The 26951-nt window shown below is 59.9% G+C and overlaps 1 protein-coding gene across 4 annotated transcripts in view; it reads left to right on the top strand.

Moving 5' to 3' along the window:
• Window positions 1–26835, top strand: part of Agap3 (ArfGAP with GTPase domain, ankyrin repeat and PH domain 3) — a 52291-nt gene extending 25456 nt beyond the window's left edge. Inside the window, exons 2-17 of one of the 4 annotated variants that reach the window (XM_048786703.1) lie at window positions 201–259; window positions 439–526; window positions 707–792; window positions 949–1090; window positions 1427–1561; window positions 1701–1828; window positions 3457–3615; window positions 7104–7196; window positions 11844–11948; window positions 17566–17734; window positions 22557–22694; window positions 24436–24590; window positions 24674–24764; window positions 24889–25111; window positions 25803–26058; window positions 26166–26835. In XM_048786703.1, the coding sequence (XP_048642660.1) occupies window positions 1069–1090; window positions 1427–1561; window positions 1701–1828; window positions 3457–3615; window positions 7104–7196; window positions 11844–11948; window positions 17566–17734; window positions 22557–22694; window positions 24436–24590; window positions 24674–24764; window positions 24889–25111; window positions 25803–26058; window positions 26166–26372 (1881 nt within the window). In that variant the 5' untranslated portion in view covers window positions 201–259; window positions 439–526; window positions 707–792; window positions 949–1068 and the 3' untranslated portion in view covers window positions 26373–26835. Of the gene's footprint in view, window positions 1–200; window positions 260–438; window positions 527–706; window positions 793–948; window positions 1091–1426; window positions 1562–1700; window positions 1829–3456; window positions 3616–3981; window positions 4206–7103; window positions 7197–11843; window positions 11949–17565; window positions 17735–22556; window positions 22695–24435; window positions 24591–24673; window positions 24765–24888; window positions 25112–25802; window positions 26059–26165 lie in introns of those variants that run through there. The other 3 variants (XM_015493662.2, XM_015493663.2, XM_048786704.1) reach the window with 3 other exon arrangements.
• The last annotated feature ends 116 nt before the right edge of the window (window positions 26836–26951 follow it).

The raw sequence follows: 26951 nt of genomic DNA, 5'->3' as shown, positions 1-26951 counted from the left end.
CAAAAAAAAAAGATTGACTTTGGCTTAGAAAGAATCTTCCTGCTGCTCCCTAGGGAACTAGGGGTGAGGTTCAAGGTCTCGTGGAAGACAGTGCTATCCTCTGGCCTTGGCCAAGAAGAGACATTATAGGACACATTGGTGGCAGTTAAGACAGGTGTGTGTGCCACAGTGGCCCTGATGGGGTGGCTCTGTCTTCACAGATTCATTTGTGAACAGTCAGGAGTGGACCCTGAGCCGCTCTGTGCCGGAGCTTAAAGTGGTGAGTGGGCCCGAGAGAGGCCCTGGCAGTTCTGTGGCTGGGTGGGACAGGTTTAGAATGGTGGGCCTGGGCTTGGCTTCTTCTGATCCTCTTCCCTCCCCGTGGCCCGCCTTCTCCCTTCAGCCCTGGTCTTCTCCCTGATGCCTCTGATCACCGCTTTGCCCCTTCCTCTCCTGCAGGGCATAGTGGGGAACCTGTCTAGTGGGAAGTCAGCCCTGGTGCACCGCTATCTGACAGGGACCTATGTCCAGGAGGAGTCCCCTGAAGGTGAGCTGTAAGGCCAGCCTGGCCCAGAGACTGGCCACGTGGACCTCTTCTCCTCCACACTGTGGGCCCCTTTCCTTTCCCATCCTCCTGTCTCCTCCACTGGGAGCTTAGGTTTCTGCTTTGCCTGGCCCCTATGGGCCCTTCCTCCAAGTTTGGTCCTGACTCTGCACTCCATCCTAGGGGGTCGGTTTAAGAAGGAGATTGTGGTGGACGGCCAAAGTTACCTGTTGCTGATCCGAGATGAAGGAGGCCCCCCTGAGCTCCAGGTGATGCTCCTGCCGGGGCCCTTGGTTTCTGGTTGGGACTGGGCAAAGTTGTGTGTCTGGGGACAAGAGCCTGTTAGGATCCTCCGTCCCTTGGCCCTTGCAGTGTGGGAGTCTGCAGGCCCAGGCGAGTGTGCTAACTCTGCTTGGTCTCCCTAGTTCGCTGCCTGGGTGGATGCGGTGGTGTTTGTGTTCAGCCTGGAGGATGAAATCAGCTTCCAGACAGTGTACAACTACTTCCTGCGGCTCTGCAGCTTCCGCAATGCCAGCGAGGTGCCCATGGTGCTCGTGGGCACACAGGGTGAGGCGGGGCCTGCCTGAGTCTGCAAGGGAGCAGGGGTTGGGCCAACCGAGCCTGGGTGGGCAGGGGCAAGTAAGCCCCCAGCTTCCACTCCCTTCTCAGCCCCTCCCATGTTGCCTGGAGCCCAGGGCTTCTTCCTTGCTCTTCTCCCCCTAGTCCTGCAATCGTGTGACTGTCATGTCCACGTTTTTTGCCGTGAATAAAAGACTCAGAGGTTAAGTGGCCAGCTCATTTTTACTTCATAATAGCAAAATGAAATGAAGCCCAGACTCTGCATTCCTAGGCCTGTATAGCCACCCCACTCCCCTGTCCCGAGTGACGCCTCCCCTCCTACAGACGCCATCAGTGCCGCCAATCCCCGCGTCATCGATGACAGCAGGGCCCGCAAGCTCTCCACAGACCTGAAGCGCTGCACTTACTACGAGACGTGCGCTACCTACGGGCTCAACGTGGAGCGCGTCTTCCAGGACGGTAACTTGGGCCCCTGAGCGGGGTGCAGGAAGGTTCCCTGGCAAGCACGGTTGTGTTTCGCAGGGAGGCGCCGAGCTGGGCTTTCTACCCTTCTACCCTTCTCCCCAGTGGGTATAATTGATTCTGCTGTCCCCTGTAGTGGCCCAGAAAGTGGTGGCCTTGCGGAAGAAGCAGCAGCTGGCGATCGGGCCCTGCAAGTCCCTGCCCAACTCGCCTAGCCACTCGGCCGTGTCCGCTGCCTCCATCCCAGCCGTGCACATCAACCAGGTGCGGCCACTGACCCTGTCCCTGGACCTGTCTGTGCGTCCCACTGCCCCCTCTGCCGCCTTCTCACACTTCTCTGTTGGCTTCCCTCCGCCTCCTGTTCCTGCATGTGGCTTGCATTCCATTTAGCCTGCATGATTGGCCTTGGCCTCAGCTCGGACACATGGTGACTGCCTTCCCTGCTCCTGTTTTTCACCCTCCGCTCTCCATTGTCTCCCGCCAACCATCAGCTAAGATGGCACAAACACGTGTTCTAGTGAGCCTTGTTAGCATTGTCTCGGGAGCTGTGTCCTGTGGAAATCGTACTCTGCTGGCACAAGGAGGAGAGGCCTGCTGGGCATTCACCCTTGGCCACACTGGCCTGACCCCTGCTCTTTTAGGTGAGCCCCTTTGTGGCCAGCAGCTGCAGTACTCTCCTTCTGAGAGGAAGAGGCAACAGACGGCCTCGTGTCTGCTGAGCACAGAGGCTTGCCCCGTCACCTTCTGGGAGTGTCTGTATTTTAGAAGGGCAGCGCTTGCTCCGAGTGGTGAATGTTCTTGGTGCTGTGTGGAGTATGGGGTCTTCTGAACCAGGTCCTGTCAGGGCCCCTACAATAATGCACTTGGATGCCTGTCCACACCTGGGCCTGTTGATAGGTCAGTTTTCCACCTTGGCATGTGGGCCAGTGCTTGGTTCTTCAGCTGCATTCACCACTTTACTGCCCTCTGCTGCAAGCCCTGGGCCATACATGGACAGGCTCAATGGAGCGGTCAAGCTTACAGCCACTGTACTTTCCAGTGGCAGCCTTGTTGCAGTTCCCCGTCCCTGTAGGACTTGTGAGAAGGTGCTGGAATTCCCATCATTAACCCTCTTAGGAGAGAGGAGGAGGGGTGGGTCTTTCTTCACATTCTTTGAGAGCAGCTGCACCCTGCCCTGGTAGCTCTGCTTGGTGGCTCCTTAGGCTTACCGTAGAGTTTGAGGAGGCAGGCGCTCAGGCCAGGTGCTGTGCTGAGAGCAGGTGGGTGCAGGCCTCTGGTCTTCCGAGTCCTGGAGCAGGCCCTTTGGTGCACTCCACCTGTGAACTTTGTCGTTTCTTTTCCCTTCCCTTCTCTGTTCCCACCTGAAGCTGACTCTGGTAGTCCAGTCCGTTCTGCTCTTTGCTCTGTGTCTCTGTCCCTGCCACACACATGCTCAGAGCAAATCTTAGACCCCTCAGCATCCACCTCCTGGCCTCTTTCCAAGGTGTCAGATGTGTCTGACTTTAGGGTCCATCCGAGGTGAGCTGCTCCCTGTTCCAGATCACCTGCTAGCAAGGGCTCCACAGTTCCTTCACTTCCAGGCTGTGTCTCTGACTTTGGCCTGCTGGTCCTCAACTCTGATCTAGCTCCCTAGTCGGTGCAGAAACCCTCCTTTCAGGACTCCAGGACAAAAGCTAGTGGGGCAGCTCCGGTGGCACATTGTAGCAGTGGCAACTGGACCCTCCTGGCCTCCTCGTCCCTCCAGCTCCTCTCAACACATACTGTTAGGACCCAGTGGTGCCTCTGTCACTGTGCGCCCCTAGCCAGGCCAAGAATTCCTGGCACCTGCCTGCTGCCCAGTATCCCTCTCCGCCCCGCCCCAGAGCCACTTCAGCAGCCCTCTTTGTCCTTAGGCCACGAATGGCGGCAGCAGCGCCTTCAGCGACTACTCGTCCTCCGTCCCCTCAACCCCCAGCATCAGCCAGCGGGAGCTGCGCATCGAGACCATCGCTGCCTCCTCCACTCCCACGCCCATCCGCAAGCAGTCCAAGCGGCGCTCCAACATCTTCACGGTACGTGCCCCGCCCTCCTCCCTGCCCAGCTGCTGCCACTGCACAGGCAGGGCCGAGCACCAAGCTCCCACCAGGAGGGCACGGGCAGCCCCCGTCAAAGGATGCCACCTGCAGCCTCTCACTCGAGGACACACATGGCTTCTAGAGGCCCCTCACTGGGCCCTCAGAATCTCTAGACTGTTCCTCTGAGCCCACGAGGGGCTTCCCTTCACGGCTCGCACCATGCCCCCAGCCCACCGTCCGACCCCCTGTGCACATGCTCCCCTGCAGCCTCCTTCCCTCCCAGCCCCGAGGGTTTCTGTGTCATCTTGAAGGGATCTTTGGACTGGTGGCCTAACTCCCCTGACCCCCTTTGATTCAACAGCTAATGAACCGGAGGCCAGAAGGCTGTTTGCCCAAGGCGACACAGAGGGTTAGCTGGCCGAGCTAGAGTCAGAGCCAGGCCTCCCAATCCGCCTTCCGGCTCTTTTTCCGTTACCCCACTGCCGAGGGGAACATTCATGCTTCCCACCCACCGCTGTGATTGGTTTAACAAAGGCTTAGCCATCTTTTCCTGGGCTTCACCACGCTGCCTCGTGCCTCCCGCTCAGGTTTGTCCTGTCTCCTTGTGAGCTACTTGCCCCTCCCCACCAACCTCATGTTCCCACCCAGAGTGGGGCATACCCCCTGCTCAGGGCCAGCCCCTCAGCTCGTGGGCCTCTGAGCCTGGTGTCCCTCCACTCCCAGTTTTTATACACTGTGTTCTCCCCAACTCTGGCCCTCCTGCTGGGCTCTGGCTGGACTGTTCCTGGAGTCTTGGCCAGACAAAGGTGGGTGAGCGGCCTGTCCCTCTGCGTCACTCCATGCGCCTCTTTCTGAGAGCCAGGGCTTGGCTCTTGGCTTGGGCCTGAATCCAGCCAGCCAGGCCAGATTCTCTGGACCCTGCCAGAGCCAGTGCCCCAGGCTTTGCTCCTGTGTCCTCGCCTCTGCCCTGCCTGCACACCGCCCCCTGCTGGCTGCCTGCCTCCGCTCACCGCGCCTGCCCTGCGCGCTCACAGACCTCTCTGTGGCTGCTGCCGCCCACTGCACTTGCCCAGCCCTGACCCTCTCACACCTGCAGCTTCCTGCCTCTGTTCTATTCATTGAGATGCTCGGAGCCTTTGTGGCCACCTGCTTGTGCCCACACTTGCTGCTGTTGCTGCTGTAGAACCCTGGGGTACCTGTGTCACGGTGACCGCTATTGGCACCCTGCTCCCCAGCATTGTGCCTCAGTTATCCCCTGCCTGGATTCCATTCTTAACCTCCCATCTTCCCCTACTGGCTGGTTCAACCCCAGGGCACCCTCCGCCTCCCTCCTGCACCCGCCACCCTGGCTCCACAGCCTCCTCGGCGGCGTTCTGTGCTCGCTCCATGTGCGCCTTGCTGCCTGCCTTCCTCAGCTGTGCTGCTTCCTGCGCCCCTTTCTGCTGCAAGCTCATAGCACGGCCTTCCCTCCAGGCCCTTCCATTCTCTCCATCTTCACAGTGGCGACCTTATTTTTTCTCTCCATCATTTCCATGGTGACTTCACTTGCGCCATTGTCCCTGAGGCGGCCTCAAGGCATGTCCGTCTCTATGGGGTATCTTGGGACCTCCCCCCATCATCGCTGTTGGGGCCACCCTTCTCCCTCATCAAACCTGCTCGAAGGGGCGCCCTGTGTGTCCTGCCTGCTCTATGGCTGGTGACCCCCCGCGGGGACGGGTTTGACATCCCCAGTCTCCCCCATGACTCCATGTACTCATTTGTTACCACTCTTGCCCCTGTTCCTGTCCTTCATGGGAGAGGTGCCCCTCTGGGCTCCTGGGGTCCTATGGAGGTTGGCAGCCTCTCGGCTCACCAGCCTGGCTGGGGCGGGCTGGACCCTGCTCCCCAACTAGCATTTCTGTCTGGGGACCTGGTGGCAGCAGTTTCACCCACCTTCCTCTTCCCTGGGCCAAAGGGGCAGAGGGCTGTGGCGGTCCGGGCTGTGAAGCCCGGGAGGGGACTGGGGACAGGTGCTGACCTGGAGCTGCCGGGTGGCAGTTTACTCTCCGGTAGCTCTTTGCCCAGTTCTTCCTGCTCCCTCTGGCTGTGCTTTCTCCCACACTGCAATTGCAGTCCTTTGGCCCCTCTCTGTGCCCTTGGCTCCTGGCAGCCTGGGAGAACAGGAGGGATGGGCCCAGGCCTCCGAGTGGTGGACATTCCCTTCTGAGATGGACTGCTGGGCCACATCTGCCCAGTGGGTGCAGCCGCCGCCGCCGCCTCCTCCTCCTCCTCCTCCTGCTCCTCCTCCTCTTCATCCCGCTGCCGCCTCGCCTCTCCCCAGGCGCCTGGGTCTCTGCCCTCACCAGTGCTGACCGACTTGTGCGGGGCTTGAGTATAACTTGCCAAAATCTTTATTCTTTCGATATTTGCAGATATGTGCCACTGTTTCCAACTTTTCATCAACAAAAAGGCCTTTCCAACTCCTTCCAAATTAGAAGACCAGGTGGTGACACACAGCACCTCTGGACATTCCCCCTGTGCGGGGCCGGAGGCGGGCCGGGCCCTGGGACTGCTCTCAGATGAGAAGCGGCCGCCGAGCTCCCCGCTCCAGAGACCCACAGGAACCTTTGTAACTAACCCCACCCCCAGGGAAGGCTAGGAACGCTGGAGCCCGTGCTGGGGGCTGCCGGGGACCAGGCCCGGCTGGACACTGCGCCAGGCTCGCTGCATGGAGAAGAAGGGAGCTCGGCCCCACGCCGGCCGGCCAGCGCGACGAGGCCCAGAGGGGCGGGGGCGCCGAAGCCCGCTGGCCCAGCTGCTCCTGGGGGGAGCTTTCCTGCCCCTCCCCTCCTCTGCTCCTTCCTGCATGGACTTCTGCCGTTCCTGCTCCTGCTCCAGAAGCCGCCGCCACCGCGCTTGCCTTGCCCCCTCTTTTTGGCCTCCCCCTATTTCCTAGGATCCGCATTTGGGTGGACTCTGCCCCAGGAGCTTGGCAGGGCGCAGGGCCTCTTCTGGCCTCTCTCCTCTCTCTCTCCATCCACTGTGCCCTCGGGCCACGCCGACACGCTCGGTGCCACATGCCGCGTGGTGTCTGCGCCGCAGACGGTCCACCGTCCGCTCACTTCTGGACTTTGCTCTCCCCGGTTGTCGTGCCCTGTGCTCCTGGCCAGCCCTCAGCCCCACCAGCCACCTCTCCTGGCCCCTCCCTTCTCTTACACCCCAGCCCCCCGGGCTGTGTGCTCCTCCCACCCTCGGTATTTCGTGTCCTTGCTCTTTTGGGAGGGTCGGGCCCGGATCAGTGACCTGTGCTGCTCTGTATGGTGCCGTGTGTAAGAATAAACCCGTTGGAATACTCGTGGTCTCAGTTCCTTCCCGGTCCCGCCGCCCCGGCCGCCCCTCTGCTAGGGCTGCCCAGGAGGAGGGAATAAGGCGGGAGGGCAGGGAACTCCAGGCAGCTCTCCGCCCGGGCCCTGAGCCACTAACCCGCCTCTTCTTCTCTCTTCCAGTCTCGAAAAGGTGCTGACCTGGACCGGGAGAAGAAGGCTGCAGAGTGCAAGGTGGACAATATCGGGAGCGGCAGGGCCATCCCCATCAAGCAGGTCAGCACTTGCTTTCCCATGGGCTCAGGGCAGCTGAGAGTGAGGCCCCAGAAGTGCTAGTGGGTGGTTCTTCTTGGGGCCTCTGTGATGAGGGAGATGGTGTAAGGGGTGAGTTTCTTCCTCCCAGGCACAAGTTCTTATGCAGGTATAAGGGTCCATGCTTCTATTCAGAAACCCAAGGCCCAGCAGCCTCTTCCCCATGCTGCCGCCTTTGGGCCAGCAGCTCTGCCTGTTCTTGCTCATCACCACCAGGGGGCAGCAGAGAGCTACCTGCTGCCCTCAGTTGGTGGCTCCCAGACCTGCTGTTTCTGAGGTAATGGAGCTTCTGGTCCATGGGCTAAGGAAGAGAGTTCTTGAGAGTAACCTGAGGAGAATGCATGGAAGTGGGTTCTGAGGATGATCCCACCTGAGGGCCATTGGCTCAGTTTTACCAATTTGAGCTTCTTTGTCTTTTTTTTTTTTCCTTGATGGTATCGGGGTGGAAATCCAGGGCCTAATTCATGCAAGGCAAGCACTGTACCACTGAGCTACATCAGCCCCTGTGTTCAATTTTGAGACAGGGTATAAGTTGCCCAGGCTGGCCTTGAACTTACAGTCCTCCTACCTCAGCCTCCTGAGTAGCTGGGAGTACAGGCATGCACTACACCCAGCTTACCTCTCTTCATTTTCAAAGAAAACAATTCAGTGGAGATGCCATCCCCCTCTGTCTCTACCCCACTTCCTTTTGGAGTTACCTCCTGAGAGTTCTAGTCCACCTAATCTTGGTTCTCCCAGACCTCCTGTTGGGGGTTCTGGTGCCAGAAAAAAAACCAATCTATGAGGGTGTCTTGGCCAGAGGTGGAAGTATGTAGGGTAGGTGCTCTGGAGCTGCGGGGTGGGTGGGTAGAATGCAGAGGTGTCTCTTTGGAGCATGGGCAGGAGCTTCAGGACCTAAGGTGCCAGTGAGGGCTGAGCTGGTGGTTAGTCTGCCGTTCCCTTCTGCTGCTGACTTGAACCTTGGGATCTGGTGATTGCACAGCTTGTGTCTACAGGGGCCAAGTTGCCAGGTTTGGGCCCTAGAGGGAACCCGTATGGCCAGAGCTTAGCCAGGGCCTATGTTCCGGTTAGGCCCTCCTGGGTTGGGACTTGGGATTTACGTAAGGATGGGAGTTTCTGATTCCCTATGAAGATCAATTTTGAATGAGGTGTCCAAGGAGATATGGCAGGGCCCTGGAGGGGGAGCCATGCCTTGATCTACATCTTGCCTTTTCTGCTTCACCTCTCTCTTGAGATGCTCATTGCACTTAGGTCTGGCAGGGACCACTGCAGTTGGGTTGGCCTCCTGAGGTCACCTGAGAAGGCTGGGAGCATGGACTGGCTGCAGAGTTTTTGCCTTCTCTTGTCTCCCAGGCACACGTTTTGGGGTGTGTGTAGAATCTGGTGACACACAAGCTGATTGACCTCATGTGGTGAGGGGCCTCTTGCTAGGCATAGGCAGGTCAGCTCGGGTGGGAAAGGTGAAGGGAGGCGTGTTCAGTTAAGTCAGCAGGACGCCATTTCATCTGCCCACATCTTCCCGCCTGGGGCTTGTGTGACTGGGGGATGGTTATTTATTCCCCCACTGGATGGGTGAAGGGGTAGATGTGAGGTGGCCCAGGAAGCTGCACTCTGGGTTCCAGCCTGGAGTCAGCTGGGTCACTTGAATATTACTTGAGACTGTTCTAGGAGGCCCCTCCCGTGGCCAGCCTGGGGCGGTCCTGCCTGCGGTGGGCGGTCCTCGAGGCTGCCTGCGCTGCTGATGCAGGCCGCGATCCTGCTGCTTCCTTTGGGGTGCGCAGGTCCAGGCCCATTCCCGCAAGATGGGCCTTTACCGGTGGGGGCCCGGCCCTGCTCGCCTCCCCTCCCAGCGGCCTGGCAGCCTCACCCAACCAGACTGGTCCCACCCGCCAGGTCCGCGCCCTCCCTTTCCCCCCTCCTGCCCCGGTCTCCCCGTTTCTGTTCCTTCCCCTCCCCCCAGCTCCTGCTGGGAGTGGAGATTGCATTTCAGTTGCCATTTGCATTCCCAATCAATCCGGACTCCGCAATTAAGTCGGCTGGCGGAGCTGGGAGGGAGGCGGCGGCGGGAACGGGTCCTCTGGGGGCTGTCGCCTCCGCACCGCTCCCATTCCGTCCCAGATTGCTTCCTGCTCCGCCGTGCGCAGCCGGCCGGCCAGGGAGGGGAGCAGGAACCCTGTGGCTCCTTCCCTCTCGGAGCACGGGCTGGGGCAGGAGTCCTGGGCGGCAGGCAGGTGAGAGGTGGGCGGGGCGTGGGCCGAGGGCGAACCTGCCCGCAGCTCCGCTGGGCGAGCCCTGGGCCCTCCGCCCACACCCTCAGCTAACGAGCCTCATTACCACGCCGCCGGCTGCCTACCTGCCTGTCCCCAGAGGCGGCCAGGTGATGAAGGTGGAAAAGGGCTTCCCTCCTAGACGAGGCAGCGTCTGCCTCTGATCCCTTTGGCAGGGAGGAAGGGGACCTAGGTAGGTCCCAGCAGGAAGGTGCTCGAGTCCCTAAGTCCACACTCCCGGCTTGTTGGAGAAAGCAGACCCAGAGCCAGAATGGTTTGTAGAATGTTACCGGCCAGCTGTGGGCAGAAAAGGGATGGAAGCCTGGCCTCCATCCCCAGGACTGGAAGCTGGGGCTGCACCGAGGGGAGAAGGTGAGGGCAGGCCCTGCTGGGTGTGGACTGAGGGAGGCTGGAGGCTGTGCACAAGCCCTAGGGGAAGGCTGGAGGGGAGCCACCCAGAGGGCAGGAGGAGAGAGTTCTGTGCCGAGGGGCAAGAAAGCTGGGCAGGAGTTCCATCCAGGACACCCACCCTGGGCTCAGAACAGATGTCCTCCATTCAGGAGGCTCTGCCTCAGCACGCCCACCTGGGAGGTTCCACCACAGTGCCCACTGGCACTTGGTCATTCTTCCTGCAGGAAGTTAGGGATAACTCCTGGTGTCTCCAGAGCCTAATGGCTGTTTGTCCTCACAGGCACCTGTTCTTGGGGCCCTGTGTTGTGGGGAGGGGGCGAGCGTGCAGCTAGACTATTTGCTTGGCTCTCAGCCACACTTGCCCTGGCCTGTGACGAGGACACTACATCCAGAGGCAGGTCATCAAGGCTCCAGACCCATCAGCCCCTCTTGTTTTCAGAAGCCCATTTTGAGGACAGGGTCTCCCACACTGATGGGGACAAGGAACGGGCTGCATCTTCAGAGGCCCACAATGGCATTTGTCTCTTGAGGGTGGCAGGGGGAGGAGGGGACAGGGGAAGGAAGGAGGGGTGGCCAGGAGTGAAACAGCTGGAAGTGGGAATTACCAAGCTGCTTGCGCCTGGGTTGAGCGCCCTCCCTCACCTCCATCTCGCCTGGGCTGGAAGGGAGAGGTCCATTGGGAGCCCTTAATCAACCTTCCTCCTAATCTTACCCACTAGGGCTGAGCCCCATTGGAAGAACTAGAGGGCAGGTACAATTCAGCTGGGTGCTTCCCTCCTTCTTGGGAAGACAGAGGGTCTTCCTGCCTTCTCCTGCTCAATCTCCTCATGCCCACTCTCCTGGCCTCCATTCTTGCAGGAGAAGCCATTCCGGGGCTCCTGGCTGCTGCCTTCTGTATGTGTGGTCAGTGTCATTCTCCTTCACCCCTGTGGGTGGAGCCCAGGGCGCAGCCCCCTGCTCTACCAGTCGTGTGCCCGCAGCCTTTCCTGCTTGGCCCCGGTGTGGGGGTCTGACCACATTCCCGCTCCCCCTGTGGGATTTTGGAATCTGCAGGGAGGGCTGCCTCTTCCCACAGCTCCTGAATCAGGCTGGGGGATCTGCCACCTGGTGTCTACCCACTCTGCTGTGTTGTCTATAGTTTCAGGGAACCAGCCAGAGCTGGGTGAGGGCGCCTTTTTGGAGTTGTTAGAGGAGCAGGTTTGTCAAGAGGGAGGTAAAGCTGGGGCTGGGGGTCTGGTTTCAACCCGGGGCACTTCACCTTCATCACCTGATGGCCAGGAAGCTTTCACCCAGTTCTGGGTCTGCTGTGGCCCAGATACTGTCCCAGGTGCTGAGAGTTTATCAGCAAGCAAAACACAGTCCTTGCCCTTGCGGAGCTTGTGTTTTCCATCGCCCCAGCTGACTGCCACCTTTAGAGTGACTTCCCTGCTTACTCAGGAAGTTTGGGGGGCTGAGATGGAAAGTTGGGGCTTCCTGGTGCTTTAGAGCGTGGGGTCTGAGGTGTTCTTGGGATACTTGGGGGTTTGTCTGCCCTGTGCAGGAATGCTGCAGGGGGTGGAAGGCCAGGCCCTGCAGAAATCTACTGTTGTTCCACGACCATCTGTGGCGCCTCCTGGGTGGGAGCATCACTAATGGAGACCCTCTGAGTCTATTGCTGAAGTGGCTGTGCAAACGGGGGCTGGGGGACACCAGGACAGCAGTCCAGGCCACTTCCTGGTCAGAGAGCAGAGTTCTGCAGGAGGATTGAGATTTAAAGGCTCTCTGCTCAGCCACATGGCTCAGGAGAAGGTGGGATGGAGGGTGGTGTCACGCAGTGACACTGTGCCTGCCTTCTCTGGTCAGACAGACCCCTTCTGGCCTCTGATTGGACCTCTGTCTTCATTGCCCCATGACACAGGGCTGGCTCCTGGCCTGATTAAATCTCTGTTCTTAGGGGATACTGCTGAAGCGGAGTGGCAAATCCCTGAACAAGGAGTGGAAGAAGAAGTATGTGACGCTTTGTGACAATGGGCTGCTCACCTACCATCCCAGCCTGCACGTGAGTCCAGGAGGAGGAGTGTGAGATGGGAGGAGCAGTAAGAGGTGGAGGGGGGGTAGCAGGATAATCTCTCAGTAATGATCTCAAATGGGTTTTCTGCTAAGAAGGAACTGCACTTTGCTTGGGACAGGCACATGACCCAGGCCCTGCTGAGCCTCTGGAGGAAGCGCCCCCCCCCCCCCCAGGGATGTTCACCCTACTCACTGCTAGGTTGGCAAGGCCAGTCTGCCCCTCCCTTGCCCCTGGGCAGCCAGGCTACACATCCACTTCCAGTGGTTTGAAGAGCTGGCTCCACCTACTTTGGGGATTTCTGTAGCCAGGGGTGCCTGTGCTGCTAACAGTGACTTTAGCTGGGTCATACCAGTGGGGAGTCTTGGGCTCTTGGGCCTGGGAAGGTGGAGGACAAGATGGCAGTTAAGCCACACTGAGGCCTCGTGCAGATGCTCTTGGAAGGAGAGTGGGTGGCATTGTCTGGGTAGAGGACTCTGAGGGCGCGTGGCCTGGCGTTGAGGGTGTGGGTGTTGCAGTGAGTGTAGTGTGGCCCCCGTGGCAGCTCCCCCCACCCTGCCTCTCCCCCTCCCCTCACTGCGTGTCTCCAGCACACAGCTGTCACCAGAATCCATCTCTGTCACCACCCCACTGTGGGGCTAATGAGTTCTCCTGTGAAGCCCCTCAAGCACAGCACGTGGGCCAGCCCCACCCCAGCCCGAGCCCTGGGCCTGCCTCCGAGGGTCCCTGGCCTGCCTCGGAGCGCACATGGTATTAGGAGGCCCAGCCCAAGGGTGCTGGGATCCATGTTCCCTGTCCACATCCTGCTCCCAGGAGCACTGTCCAGACGGCCCTGCAGAGAACACACGAGAAGAGGTCTGGGCTTCCTCTCATCTGATTCCTCTGGTACTGGCCCTTCTCCTTAGCTCAGGGCTACCATCAGTTAGATCATTCCTTCTAATAGCCCTGACCCTGCAGGGTAGGACCTGTGCCAGGATGCCAGGTGGCCATTGTCCCTGGAGAGATGGGGAAGGACCACATCCTTTTGGTCTAGCAACTCCCTCCTTGCCTTACCTGCCCTCCTCATCCAGGCCTCACCCTTCTCCAGAGTCCTGAAGAGACCACGAGAGAGGCATCAAGGGCCCCTAGGACATCATGACAACAGGGACACAGTATCCTAGGCAGTGAAAGGGCACAGTCTGCACTACCTCCAGACAGTCCACACCTGAGGGAGAGCCAGAGCTGTGCACCAGAGACACTAGTAAGTTCACAGTGTTCCCCAATGAAAGGGCCCCACAGCTGCCTGTTCACAGGCAGGAGGAACCCAGTGCTCCCATGGGGCATGATTTACCCCTGTCACCAGGCAGGTTAGCACATGCTTTCTGAGTGTGTCCATCTGGACTGAGGAGCTTGGGAACTGGCCTACAGGAAACATCTGGCCCTCGCCTAAGTAGGGTAGCCTCAGCCATCCCTCTCCTGCGTACCAGTTCCTTTCTGATTGTGTGACCCTACCTGGGCACATAGTCTGCCCCTTTGCTGGGCAGATGGAGAGGAGGGATGGCAGAAATGTCTTGGAACACAGAGAGAAGGGTCAGTTGTGGTGGAGCGGGGTTTCTGATTACCAGAGAGGAAGAGGGAAGGCATGTGGACGTGCCCCCTCTCTCTACACCTGCTGGAGAGCAGAGGCTCAGCGGGCTGTGGCTTGTCAGTCATGGGCCAGCAGCTGAGCTGAGACCTGGGCCCCTGACTGATTGTCAGCATTACCCAGATTTTCCTGCCCTCACCAGGAGCTGCTCCCTTTGGGGAGAAAGTTGCTGACAGGGAGGAGTAGTTCAGGCTGCTGGGAGGCCAGGCTGGGCATCTGAGTCCCCCAGGAGTCCCACTTGTTGCACTGTGTGCTTTAGGGACCTGTGACAGTACTTGGGTGCCATGGGCTTCTGGGCCTGTCCTCTTATCCTTGCAGGGTGAATTCTATGGGGTGTGACCTGCTGGCCCAGCACCAGGTCCTGCTCCCCTGCCCCCTGGGTCTCAGGGAAGAGGATCCGTGGCCAAGTCCTCTGAGAGCAGGAGTCCCCCATTGTGAGCAGCAGCTCTTCATTGCCCTGGGCCATGGTCAACTCCCGTATCCCTCCTGTTAGACGTGTCTGCCCTGCTCTGCTTATCTTGTCATCTTTCCTCATCAAGAAGTCACAAATCTGGTTTCAAACTGCAGTCCTGGCGACAGAACAAGCCATGGCAGAAACCAGGGCTGCTGTGGGCAGCCGCGTTCTTGGGGCCCAGTTCAGCTCCTGTGTTGGGCTCTTGAAGCCAGCCTCTCCCCTGCTCCCGCCCCTTCACCTAACTGCTCATTTGCCAGCCCTCACCTCTGCCACCTTCCCTGCTCCATCTCCCCTTTGTCCGCCAGCCTCCACAGCTCTTTAGTGGCAGTGGTGACCAGGCAGCCTCTTTCCCTGCAAGCAGTGGCTTCCCTGGAGGCTGTGGAGGCTCTATCCTGACTGTGAGAGGAGGGCCTCTGTTGACTCTGGAGTTCAGGCAGGACCCAGGCCTGTCTGGGCACCTGCTGGGGACAGGGCTTGCCTGGAAGCAGAGCCTTGGCGCCAGGGCCTCCCCTACTGATGGAGGCTGGCCAGGCCTGCGGAGAAGGAGTTGGTGGGCAGGCCTCGAGCTTCGCGCCCGAATCTTGCCTGGCCCAAGAGAGCCCGCCGCAGCCTCCCCCGCTTTGCAGCCAGCGGAGCCATTCACACAATCACCTTCTGTTAATTCTATCTGCAACATCAATTAAATTGTTTGTAGAAACTAATTGAATGTGGCTTAATCACACATCTTAATAGCTTTCCACGCTCTGAACTCGTTGTTAATTCCAGTAATAAAACGAGATGAGAACGCTGGCTGGGTAATTAGCGAGGAGGCTGGGGAAGAAATTGCTGTTTGATGGTGGGTAATAAAGGCAGCCGTGGTGACCGCTCTCCTGAGCAGCCGCTGCCACCGCCACCGCCACGCTCCCTGTTCTGCTGACGGAGGGAAACGCTGTTGCTCTGAGCCTGAGGTCCCTGTCCCTGCTGCTGCTCCAGGCACCATCACTAGAGTGTCCTCCAGGCCCAGCCAGGCTCCATGGCTCAGCTCTGGACCTGGAGCTGGCTGGGCCTCGGACCTGGAGTCAGGTGCTGAGGGTGTTGGCCTGCCCGGCGCAGAGTGTCTGTGGGGGGCAGTTAGGTGCTGAGGTTGGGCAGTCTCTTCCCCTGAAGCCAGTTTCTGGCTCCTTGGCCCTGAACCGAGCACCTCTGTGCTGCTCTTGTTCTTGGCATAGGGTCAGCTGCTGCCACGTCCCAGCCTGGGCATCCCAGGGCTCAAGTGGGGAAAACTGTTGCAGCAGCAGTGACCTCCTTGTGAACTGGAGCAGCCCGAGCCCCTCCTCAGGAGAGGGACTGCAGCTGGGCCTTTGGCCAGCCAGCTGTTGACAGTTGTCTAGAGCAGCTGATCCAAGATGCGATCATGTACAGGGACTGGGAATGGGGACTAGCAGGGATCAGGGATCAGTATGTACAGAGACTGGGGAATCCAGCACGTAGAAACTATGTCTGGGAAGAGGGGCAAGACTGTGAAATCACATGTTGGACACCAGGCTGGAAGCAGACCAGAGGGCCAGCAGTGACTGGGGGGTGGAGCTCAGTCAGCTACAGAAGGATTGGGTAGAGGTGCCTTTGGAGGGCCAGGAGGGGTCCCCGGGTATGTCTCCCACCCAGCCACCTTGGTGAGACCCGGGACGTCTCAGAGTGGTCCTGCTGGGGCGGAGGCTGCTCTGGTTCATTCCCCATGTCTTCTACAGGTCTGAGACAATGAACAACACCCCAGAGCAGGTGTGCCCTGCAGGACTGGGGTGGCAGGAAGGCACAGACGCAGGGAATGGCAGTAGCAGGAAATGGGGGCTTCTCTTGAGCACACCTTCCAGAAGCGACTCCTGCGCTCTGGTCGTCAGGCTTGGGCCCTCCAGTAGGCTTCTGCCTGGGAAGGCCACCTGGAGAATGAAGGCAGCCACCAGCTCTGCCAGGCCTCACAGGGCTGGACTTGGCCCAGGCCCTTCCACTGTGTGTTCACTAGTGCAGCCCACCTATAGCAGGCCTCAGGCCAGAGGCCAGTGTTTGGGGCTCTCATTGCCTTGTTCACTCACCTCTTCCTCACTGGTAACGCCATGTTCTCCTAGTGACTAGGGACCAAGTGACCCCTAGGCTATTTGATGTCCTCTTTCCCAAAATGAGGGGCAACCCTTGAGCCCTGATAAGACCCCCTGCCCTCCTACTGCTTCCTGAGGGGCAGCCACTCTGCCCTTCTGTGTGGAGAACATTGTCCCGTTTCCTGGGAGCCGAAAGGGTACGGTAACCAAGCAGCCCACCACCCCAGGGGTGCGGGTGGGAGGCCTGGGCACCCACAGGTAGCCATGTTTGGAATGCTCCCCCAGGGAAGAACTTGGATGCCCAACACCCCAGATGCCTGTGAAGGGGACACGAGGAGCCCATTTTTTCTCATCAGCGTAATTAGTCAAATCAAATCAAGCCACGCCGCCTGATCCTTCTCTCAGGAAGGTATAGAGACCCTGGAGGAAGTGCTGGCGTACTATAGAGAGGGGCCCGGAACCACCAGGGAGCCTGGAAGCAGGGTCAGCAGTCGGGAAGGGCAGGCGAGAAGCAGTAGGGAAGCGGGCCTTCAGGCACAGAGGGCCCTGCCACTGCTCCACCCTGGTGTCTGAGTGGGGCTGGGGTCCAAGCACAGCATACCCCCCACTTCCTAGGGCTTCTTTCTGGCTGACTTGAAAGCTGGCTGAGACCCGGGCCCAGCGCAGGCTCTAGGAGCACAGCCTGAGTCTGGTCTGCTACTTCCTAACTGATCTTGGGTGAGAAACCTTCCTAAGCTCAGTTTCTTCATCTCCAAAACGGGCGCAGAACTTGCCGTCAGGTGGTTGGGAAGCTCACACAAGACAATGTGTGAAGCATGCATAGATAATAAACCCTGCTCTCGTGCAGTAACCCCAGCATACAGACGGGCAGATGCACTGACAGTCCCCACCAAAAAGGAGTCCGGGGTGTGAATCCCGGGACCTGCTGCTGCACTCCTCGGTTCAGCAGGGAGAATCAAAGCCTGCTCCTTAAAAGTTTGACAAATGCTTGTTAATCAGGCACCTTCCCAAGGTCTAGGGACTCTCTTAGACTTTGAATGTTCCCAGTGGCCAGCTGGGGTTGGGAGTTTGAGAAATGGGGCTGAGTGCCTCCTGGCCAGCCTTGGAGCTTGGGTTTTCTCCATCATCCATGTCTGAGTCTGCTAGTTCTCTCCTTGGCCACAGGGGTGCTGTCTCCCTGAACCATCTCCAGGTTGTACTCAGTCTTTAAGGACCTCAAGTCTTGGCACTTAGCTCTAGATCCTCAGGTCCCAGTGAGACCCTGTGAGCCCCATGGGGATCTGGTGTGATCCAGACCAGGAGGTGTCTGTGGGCTTCGGAGCCCAGCTTTTTGAGACTGAGCTATCCCATGACTTAGCAAAGCAAGGAAGGACCTAGGAATCGAGGGGTTGGTGCTGGAGACGTGGCTGCCCCGGGATGCCTGTCCTAATGCATCTGTCTTGTGCACACGGCCTCTAGGATTACATGCAGAACATCCATGGCAAGGAGATCGACCTGCTGCGGACGACGGTGAAAGTGCCAGGGAAGCGCCTGCCCAGAGCCACACCTGCCACAGCCCCGGGTACCAGCCCGCGAGCCAATGGGCTGGCCATGGAGCGAAGCAGTACACAGCTGGGTGGGGGCACAGGTGAGGCTGCCACCATGGTGGATGCTGAGAGTGGCTGCAGAGGGGCCAGGGAGGCACATGTTCCAGGACCGGCCGTTCTCAGCCCAGGCCTGGGGCTCTGAACACATGGCCAGCCAGCACCATGCTTCAGGAGCATCTCAAGTCACATGCTGTGACCCGGATGCAACTCTAGCTGGGTGGTCAAGTAGCCTTGGCTGTCAGGTGGGCCCAGTGGTCCCAGGACCACCTCACTGCATCTGGAGCCAAGGGAGGCCAGCATCCTAGTTTGCTGTGTGGGGCAGAAGGGGACAGAACCATCCGGGGCCACCAGGCAAACATCCTCAGGTCTACAGTGAAAAGCCGGGTCTCTGCATATGAGGGCTGAGTTTAGAGAGGATCCTGAGGGTGGGAGGCACCGTATGTCCAGCGATCTGGAGTAAAGTCGGGCTGAGAGGCGGTTATGGCCACAGGGCAGCCTGGGCTGCTTTTGGTGTGATAGCTCTGGTAAAAGGCCCTCTGTCCTCCAGTGCTCCCTTCCTAGCACCGGCTCATCCTCCTCCCCTGGGCTTCTGCTCCTGGGCCCCCACCCTTGCTGGGGTGGTCTTGCCCAGTCAGTTGCCCTGAGCTGCCTGGGTTACTGGATCTCTCCTCCATGTATATCTGCTCGTCCTCCTAGACCATCAGAACTTACTGCCTCTGGGCCCAGGAACTGCTGCTGGGGACACTGCCTTGTCCTGTTCCCGTGCCCAGCCTGAGGTATCAGCAGGGCAGGCTTTCAGCCAGGGTGCATGTGGAGATGCTGGGGTGTTCTGTTTGTCACAGTGATAGATGGTGTTGGATTTAATGGACAGGGGCTGGGAACACCAAGTCCCCTGGAGGTGACCCCAGTCAACAGTCACTCCCTCGAAAGGATGGTGGGACTTGTGCTGAGGAAGTCCAGGCCGAGGGGTGGTAGGTGAGGTGCAAGCACCCAAGTGTGGTCCTTGTTTGAGGCAAGGCCCATGTGGCCACCACTGACCCAGCTGGCAGTGTGGGGGCAGCCAGGCAGTACCGACTGGGCTGGCCAGGTGTAGTGGATGTCCACACCAGGTCCCAGGGCCACAGCACCACCGTGATGTTGAGACTCTTGTCCCTGTTTTCAGGAGGAAATCAGGGCTCAGACACCTGAGAACACAGCCCAACTGTGAGCGGGAAGCTGCTGTTTGGACCTTAGCGAGCCTGAGGGGACTTGTTCTGTTCCCTCCTCTGAGCCGCCCTGAGCTCAGAACAAGGGAGCCCTTGAAGTGAGCGAGGGACAGCTCTAACAGTGAAGGAAGCTGAGGAGAGGACAGTCCCTCCACCGGGGTGGCTAAGAGCCTGGGGTGTGCCTGGTGGGGCCTGGCCCCAGTGGCACAGATGGGAGGCTGGGGGTGTTCCTCCGTGCAGAAGGCAGGGTCTTGAGCCCCTCTGGTCGGGGTGGGTGTTCTCAGGAGGAGGCGCAGCACAGGTTTGCCGAAGGGGAGCCTGGGGAGCTGAGCCTTGGAGTCAGGTGGCCAGAGGGAAGCAGAAGGCTGCTGTCCTGTCCCCGTCCTGGGCCCTGATGTGCTTCACACTGCTGCCATAGTCACAGAGCCCACCCAAGAGCAGGAGCGCATGGACGGCGCTCACCAAGCCCCTTCCCGCTGCCGCACACTGACACCGACCCTCGCGCACACTCACACATGTCTCTCGCTCACCGGGCGATGTTAACATCTCATTATCTTTGTTACTGTAATTACATTATCCGCTGCTTTATGCAGAATTATCCTCGGAGGACTAATTGATGGCTCCATGTTTAATTCATTAATCATTAGCATCAAATTCGACAATTACAGTGCACACTGATTGTGGGATTGCAGGCGTAATGAGGGGAGAATTAACAAAGAAAAGGGAAAGCACTTTCCCTCCCTCAGGGTTTTGGGTTGGGGGCTTGGGAGGAAGTTGGGCTGTGATGTCTTTGATGGGGCCTGGGGTGGAGGGGGTAGGATTTGGAACCTGGGAGGGGATGAGAGCAGGAAGTGGTGGGGAGAAGCCAGGGTCCCTGGAAGGTTTGTTGGAGGTGGGAGAGAAAGGCCCATCCAGGAGGAACCCGTGAGACCCAAGATGGGGCTGGGCAGGATTCAGAAGGGCAGTGTCAGTGCATTACCCTGGGCTGGCCTTGTCCCCGCGTCACCAGGTGCTGACCCTGTGTCTAGTTCTCTCTGGCTGTTAGGATGAATACAAGAAAACCCCGAGCTCACTCCTGCTTCTGCGCTGCGTGTCTGGCCTGCTCTCAGACGGCTGTGTCCGCTCAGGCCTTCCTGTCCACCCTCCTCCATGCGCTTGAAGGGCCAGCCTGGCCCCCGCTTGCTTTCGCCCCTGGCTGTCCACCTTTCTGCTAACCTCCACACCTGGCTGGCTCCTTGGCCCATTTAAACATCCTGGCTTTGGCCCACCTGTTCCCAGAGCCCTGTGGCCGCTTCTCTTGGCTTGGGAGTATTGAAGGAGGGGAGGGACACCTGGGTTCTCGGGCCCTTTAAGGCCCTCTGAGGCCCATGGCTGTGTTGCCAGGCTCTCTGCAGCAGGGACTCAGCCTGGGCGGGGGCCAGGAGAAGGCTGAGGTGCTCTGCTGGCTTCACGGCTGGCCACATCTGCCCAGCCTGGTACTCCTAGGCCTTCCGCTCCCCTGGGCTCTGCTGTTCTTCCCTGATGGGAAACGAAAGATTAATTTTCTCCAGCCCAACAGGATAATTACTAATACTAATTAGACATAATTACTTGAATTTGATACACTTATTTCTCGTTAGAATGGCAGCAAGTCTTAGGCAAATCAAATGACATATGTGGACCACCACATAGGGTATAGGGCCTGAGCCAAGGGACAATGGCACCTTGGCCAGGAGCCCCTCCAAGACCCTTGCAGTGTCCTGTGACCCTGCCCTTTCCAGTTGCAGTCACAGTGAGGAGACAGCTGTTGTGTGGTTCATGGGGAGAGGGGGCAAGAAGGTCCAGGGGGCCCTGTGAGGCCGCAGGCTCCACAGTGTGCCTGGCCTGCACCTGGTGACCCTCCCACTCCTGGCCATTACCCTGCTGTGGCCCTTTTTCCAGGAAGGTGTTTCTAGGTGGCTCCCATTGGCCTCCCCTCCCAGTCTGACTTTCCGCCTTCAGGTGCCCCCCACTCGGCCAGTAGCACATCCCTGCACCCCTCCGAGCACCCCCTTGGCACTCGGCCTGGGCTGGCCTGCACCCCCAGGGCCAGCACCAGCACTCCTGCTCCCTTTCTAGTTCTGACCGGTGGAGGGAGGCCACTGCCCTGCCCGGCACACAGCACCCTGGTGAGTGGTGGCTCTCTGCTTCCCACTCTTCTGGTACCTGGTTAGGTGACAGAGAGGAGGGGAGGCTGCAGCTGGACGGTGCCCAGGCTGAGGGTGGCCCAGTGGAGCCCTCCAGCGCTCATGGCAGGCACTGCACTGGGGGCCGGGGACCCTGCCCCTTTGGAGCAGGAGTAGGGGCTCTGGCCCTTCTCCAGCCCCTGCCTGGGCTTTCTGCCATTCGCCCCTCCCCTTGGCTCCAGTCTGGCCCTCCAGCCAGCGCTGGAGGCCTGCCCTCTGCAGCTCCTCCTCCCCGTGTCCCCAGGCGGCGCTGGTGGCGCGCTCCCGCATCCCCATCAGCCCCCTGCGCAGCCAGCTCATCAGCCTCTCCGCGGGGGGGACAGGGAAGCGGCTGAGTAGGGAGGTCGGCGGGCGGCTGGGGACTCTAAGCCATGAGAACTGGTTCTGAAGGCGGCATGGCCCACCACCGTGGGCAGGGGTCCCTGCAGAGTTGTCCTAAAGGTTCTTTCCACCTGTGCTGCTGTCCTCCAGGGCCAGACTGCCTCCTCCCGCCCACCCACCTAGCGTACTCTCCTGGGATCCTCGTTTCCACCCCTTCATTTCCTCCTTTGCGTCCCCCAACCTGCCCCTACCCTCTCGGTAGTTCAAAGGCTAAAAAAAAAAAAAAAAAGTGGTAACAACTGTCCTGTCCCTTCTACCCACTAGTGGCAAATGAAGGTGAGAAGACAGGGAGATAACCCAGGGTGTCACTTGCCCCTGGTAAGCCAGGAAGTGGGCAGACAAGCCTGTCCCCTGCCTCGCCCCAGCCTACCCAGGGGGCACACTTGCTGTCCTCCCTGATGACTCCCAGAGGTCCGCCCCAGGCCCAGCCTCTGAGCACTGAGCTTCCTTCCTGAGCATGCCCACCTGTGAGGAAGGACCTAGCCATTAGTCTGCCCACCCATCCATGGCTGGGCCCTTCCCTTGGGTCACTGGCCGATGGCCTGCGCTGGCCTTGGTGAGACCCCTCTGTTGAGTCTGAGGGAGGCAGAGAGGCAGGGAGGGAGCGCGTCTGCCTCTAATGAAGTTTGACATTTAGTGGTGAGCGCCGGGCGGGGTGTGGGAGCCAGAGCTTGATTAGCGCGCTCTAATTGACAGTAATTAGGCAGCTCCCTGATTGTTTCTAATTCTGCTATTAATTGTGAGGAGCGGGGAGTGTGATTGAGGATAAATTTGGTGCGGAGCTGCTGGGGCTTCACCTCCCTGAGTTCCCTGGGCCGCCTTCCACCCCTCCAGGCTGCAGAAGCCGGGGCCTCCCTCTGCCGTTCTCCTGCCCGCCTCAGTTTCCTTCTCTGCCCGTTTCCTCTTCCACCGCTGGGGGCCTTGGGACTGGGAGACCTGGGCAGGACCCCATCCCAGAGAGGGTGCAGGCCCGCGGGCTCTTCAGGTGCGGCCCGTACAGTGGCAGGACTGCCCTCCCCAGGCCCCATGCCACCTCTCCTCTTCCCACACATCTCCACCTCTCCCCTCACCAGCCAGTGGCCCAGCTGAGGTGCTCAGTTCCAGCCCCAAGCTGGAGCCTCCCCCATCTCCCCACTCCAACCGGAAGAAGCACCGTCGGAAAAAGAGCACCGGGACCCCCCGACCAGACGGCCCCAGCGGTGCTGCTGAAGGTTAGGGGGACCCAGAGGGAGAGTGGGCCTAGGAGGTGGGCAGTGGGGTCTGGGCACAGTACTCCAGAAGTCATGCCGGTTTTTCCAGATCCATGGATGCGGCACTTTCTAGGAATAATAGATGCTAACTCCATAACCTCTTTCGATAATTTGGACCCAGGATTTTGGAAAACGTCCTGTTTCCTCTCCCTGAAACAGCTGGGAGCTTCTGTCCTTTCCCCACCCCCTTCTCTTTGTGATACTGGGAATTGAAGGTAGGGGTGCCTTATCACTGAGCCAGCTCTTCTGTATTTTGAGATGGGGCCTTGCGAAATCGCCCAGATTGGCCTCAGACTTGCAATCCTCCTGCCTCAGCCTCCTGAGTGGCTGGGATTACTGTGCCCAGCCCTTCTGCCATTCTTCAAGTCAGAGACAGCGAGCTGCTATGGTAGCTCCTCCAAGAGTTGCCGGGAGGGACCTGCTTTCTGTGTTTCTTGTATCACCCACAAGTGTTGTGAGTGCTTCGCATTTGTGCCTGGGTCAGCTGAGTTCTCCTGAGCCAAAGAGCCCCAGTCCTTGACCAACTTCCTCTCTCAGTCTCTTAATCACATTGCTGCTCCCGCCCCCGACTCTCTTCCAACCTCAACCTTCTCCGTGACTGGAGTCTCTTGGCTCCCAAGTGACTTCTGTGGACTCAGTTGTCATTTCTGCTCTGACTCTAGGGTTAGGGGTGTGGGTCAGGTGGGTGGAGATGGCTGCCCTTTTGCAGCCAGCCTGGGACACACAGTGATACTTAGCCATCATGGCACAGGTGTCCGCTATGGTCCAGGAACCAGAGCCCACAAGCGCTGGGGGAGCCAGAGGCTGAGGCGAGAGCTAGGTGGGGCGCGAGACTGGTGCCTGGGGAGAGAAAGGCGCTGCGTTTATCATGTGGCAAGGCGGTTCTGTTAAGGGTCCTGAGAGCAGGGGCCCAGCGGAGGAGGACTTCCAGGGCCCAGGTGGCACTGAGGAGAGGCTGCCGGCAGAGGTGCAGTGAGGACTTGGGTGGGACAGCCCTGGTCCTCCCACCGGTTCACATGCTGTCTCTCCAGCCCCAGCACAGGTCACACTGCCACCTCGGGGGCAGGGGCCGCTGGGAATGAGATCCATGTGGCTGTCCTCTAGGGCTGGGAGCACAGCTTGGAAGAGCTTCATCGCAGTGCTTGGGGTCACAGTCCAGCCCCAGCACTTGTCACTACAGATGTCCTCAGGTCCCGATTGGCTCACATCCTACAGTTCCTGGAGAAACCATCTCCCCCCATTTGCCCTTCCTGCCTGTCTGTGCCAGGGCAGTGGGGGAGGGGCCCCACTCCCAAGAGCCCCACGCTGACGCCGTCAGGAATATTGGGTTTAATGAGCTGCAAAATGAGGCGGCTGCAGCTGACATGTACGAATGGTGCCCACCACCGCCTCCCCCGCCACACTCGCCTTCCACCGCCCGTTGTAGCCTTCTCCAGACGCTGGGCCCGGCTTTCTCCAGGTGCCCCTCTCTGGTCCAGACCACACGTGGCAGTGCTGGGGAAGCCAAGAACTTGCACCCCACTCCCCGAGGCTCCACAGGTGGCTAGGAGCTTGCACTAGTCTTTCAAGGTCACCTGCCAGTGGTCCTGGAGCGTGTGCCCTGGGGCCGGGTGGACACGGCTGGGGAGGAGGACGAGTGCAGGTGGAGCTGTGAGTGGAGCTGTGCCACCGGGTGCCCTGACGTGACTGCCCTCCCCCACAGAGGCAGAGGAGTCCTTTGAGTTTGTGGTGGTGTCCCTCACCGGGCAGACGTGGCACTTCGAGGCCTCAACGGCGGAGGAGAGGGAGCTGTGGGTGCAGAGTGTACAGGCCCAGATCCTGGCCAGCCTGCAGGGCTGCCGCAGCGCCAAGGACAAGGTAGGCAGGGGGGCGGCCACCCCGAGTGCCTGGCGGGGAGATGGTGCTGTGGCTGACTGAGTCCTGTCTCCCTCCTGGGGCAGACCCGCCTGGGGAACCAGAATGCAGCCCTCGCGGTGCAGGCCGTGCGCACGGTGCGAGGCAACGGCTTCTGCATCGACTGCGACGCCCCCAGTGAGTGTCCCGGCCGTGGCCCTGGGAGGGGGGCTGCAGCTGCAGAGCTGGCAGGTGGCGGGGGGCCTTCCCCGTGTCCCCTCTCTGGTCACCCTTGTCATATTATTGTCCTCTCCTCACCTAGACCCCGACTGGGCCAGCCTGAACCTGGGCGCCCTGATGTGCATCGAGTGCTCAGGAATCCACCGGCACCTGGGGGCTCACCTGTCCCGGGTCCGCTCCCTGGACCTCGACGACTGGCCACCTGAGCTGCTGGCTGTCATGACTGCGATGGGCAATGCACTGGCCAACAGCGTCTGGGAGGGGGCCCTGGATGGCTACGCAAAGCCCGGGCCTGAAGCCTGCAGGTGAGCAGATGGGGCCCTGACGTTGGCCAGGATGGGGGACAGCTGGCACTCCCAGTGTGGGGAAGATATGCTGGAGGATAGTGCCCAGCGGCTGTGACAGTGTTAGAAGGGTTAAACTAGCCATTGCTCTGCCTGGCAGTTGGCCCCTTGGGTGCCCCTCCCCCTCGGCGCCTGTCACTCAGGCGCCTCACAACAACAGGCCCTTTCTGAGCCGTTATCAGCAGGTCAGGGGGCCAGCAGGAGGCGCATGCGCGGGGCTCCTATCGCTGTGTGGTGCAAGGCCCTGGCCTGCGCTGTGAGATGGGGAGAATGGGTGGTAGATAGGGTCGCTGTGGCCCCCCTCGGGCCACCCGCTTTGTTCTAGCACTGCCAATGGGAGAGTACAGATGACCAGATAAGCTGCTGCTCGGGCCTGCCTGGATTCTTCCTGCCCTCTCGGCCCCATGTCCCTGCTGCCCCCCGGGGCTTCCCTTCAGTGTCCCTTCTTTTCACTTATGCCCTCCTTTTACATTCCCCGCTGCCCCTGAATGCCTGGCGTCTCTGGGGCTTCCCTCTCCTCCACACTCTCATGCACCTCATACCCGGCCTCCCTGTCCCCCACCTGGGTGCTCCAAGCCTTCTCAGCCACCTACAGCCCCCGCAGGCTCGGTTCCGTTCGGTGGCTCATGCTTTGACGGACCTGTGCTTGCAGAGAGGAGAAGGAGCGCTGGATCCGGGCCAAGTACGAGCAGAGGCTCTTCCTGGCCCCGCTGCCGAGCTCGGACGTGCCACTGGGGCAGCAGCTGCTCCGGGCCGTGGTGGAGGATGACCTGAGGCTGCTGGTGATGCTGCTGGCCCACGGGTCCAAGGAGGAGGTGAACGAGACGTACGGGGACGGGGACGGGAGGACGGCTCTGCACCTGTCCAGTGCCATGGCCAACGTAGTCTTCACACAACTGCTTATCTGGGTGAGTGGGGGCTCCTCCGGCCTACCCTGGCCTTTTTGCCCCAGCCTTCAACAGACCCCCAAACTTTCCTGCCCCGTCATGCCAACTGAACGTGTTTCCTCCGGCAGTACGGGGTGGACGTGAGGAGCCGGGACGCGCGGGGCCTGACCCCACTGGCCTATGCCCGCCGGGCCGGCAGCCAGGAGTGTGCAGACATCTTGATCCAGCACGGCTGCCCTGGGGAGGGCTGTGGCTTAGCACCCACCCCCAACAGAGAGCCGGCCAACAGTACCAACGCCTCTGCTGAGCTGCACCGCAGCCCCAGCCTCCTGTGAGGCCCAGGAAGAAGGCAGAGAGGCCAGAAGGACTTCGTGGCTTGGGACCCTCCTCCCTGCAGGCACTGGGGGAAGCAGGCACAGAGCCAGAGAAGCAGGGACACGCAGCCAGGATGAGAGGAGGGAGAAGTCAAAGGGATCCGAGGAGAGGTCTGGGGTTCGAGCTGCAGCAGAGGGAGGGAGCACGGTGCTCAGCCCTCTGCCCTGCAGGGCCACTGAGAAGGGACGGACCCTTTGGAGGTGCCTGTGAGGAGAGGGGGGCGGGACCTCTCCCTCCTCCAGACCCCTGCCTCCTAGTGCCAGCCCCCACAAGCACAGGGCACAGGATGGGGGTGCTGGATGAAAGAGACAAGAGGGTGATCTGTGAGTCCCATGTAAAATTTGTACATTGGAATATTTATGTTTGTGTACATACTTGGTGAGCGTGTATGAGGAGCCAATAAACCAGACGTGTGTGGCCCTGCTTCTCCTTCACACTCTCCCCTCTGGGAGTGCCCCTCACCTCCACCTCTGCTCATTTTTGCTGTCTCTGTTCTAAGGCTTTCTCCCTCCCTGTCAGCCAGACCCCAGGCTTCCTTC

Source organism: Marmota marmota, unplaced genomic scaffold (genome assembly GCF_001458135.2).
Source record: "Marmota marmota marmota unplaced genomic scaffold, marMar, whole genome shotgun sequence".
NCBI classification, from domain to species: domain Eukaryota; kingdom Metazoa; phylum Chordata; class Mammalia; order Rodentia; family Sciuridae; genus Marmota; species Marmota marmota.
The sequence above is the reverse complement of the archived record's forward strand: the minus strand, read 5'-3'. Positions and strand labels throughout refer to the sequence as shown.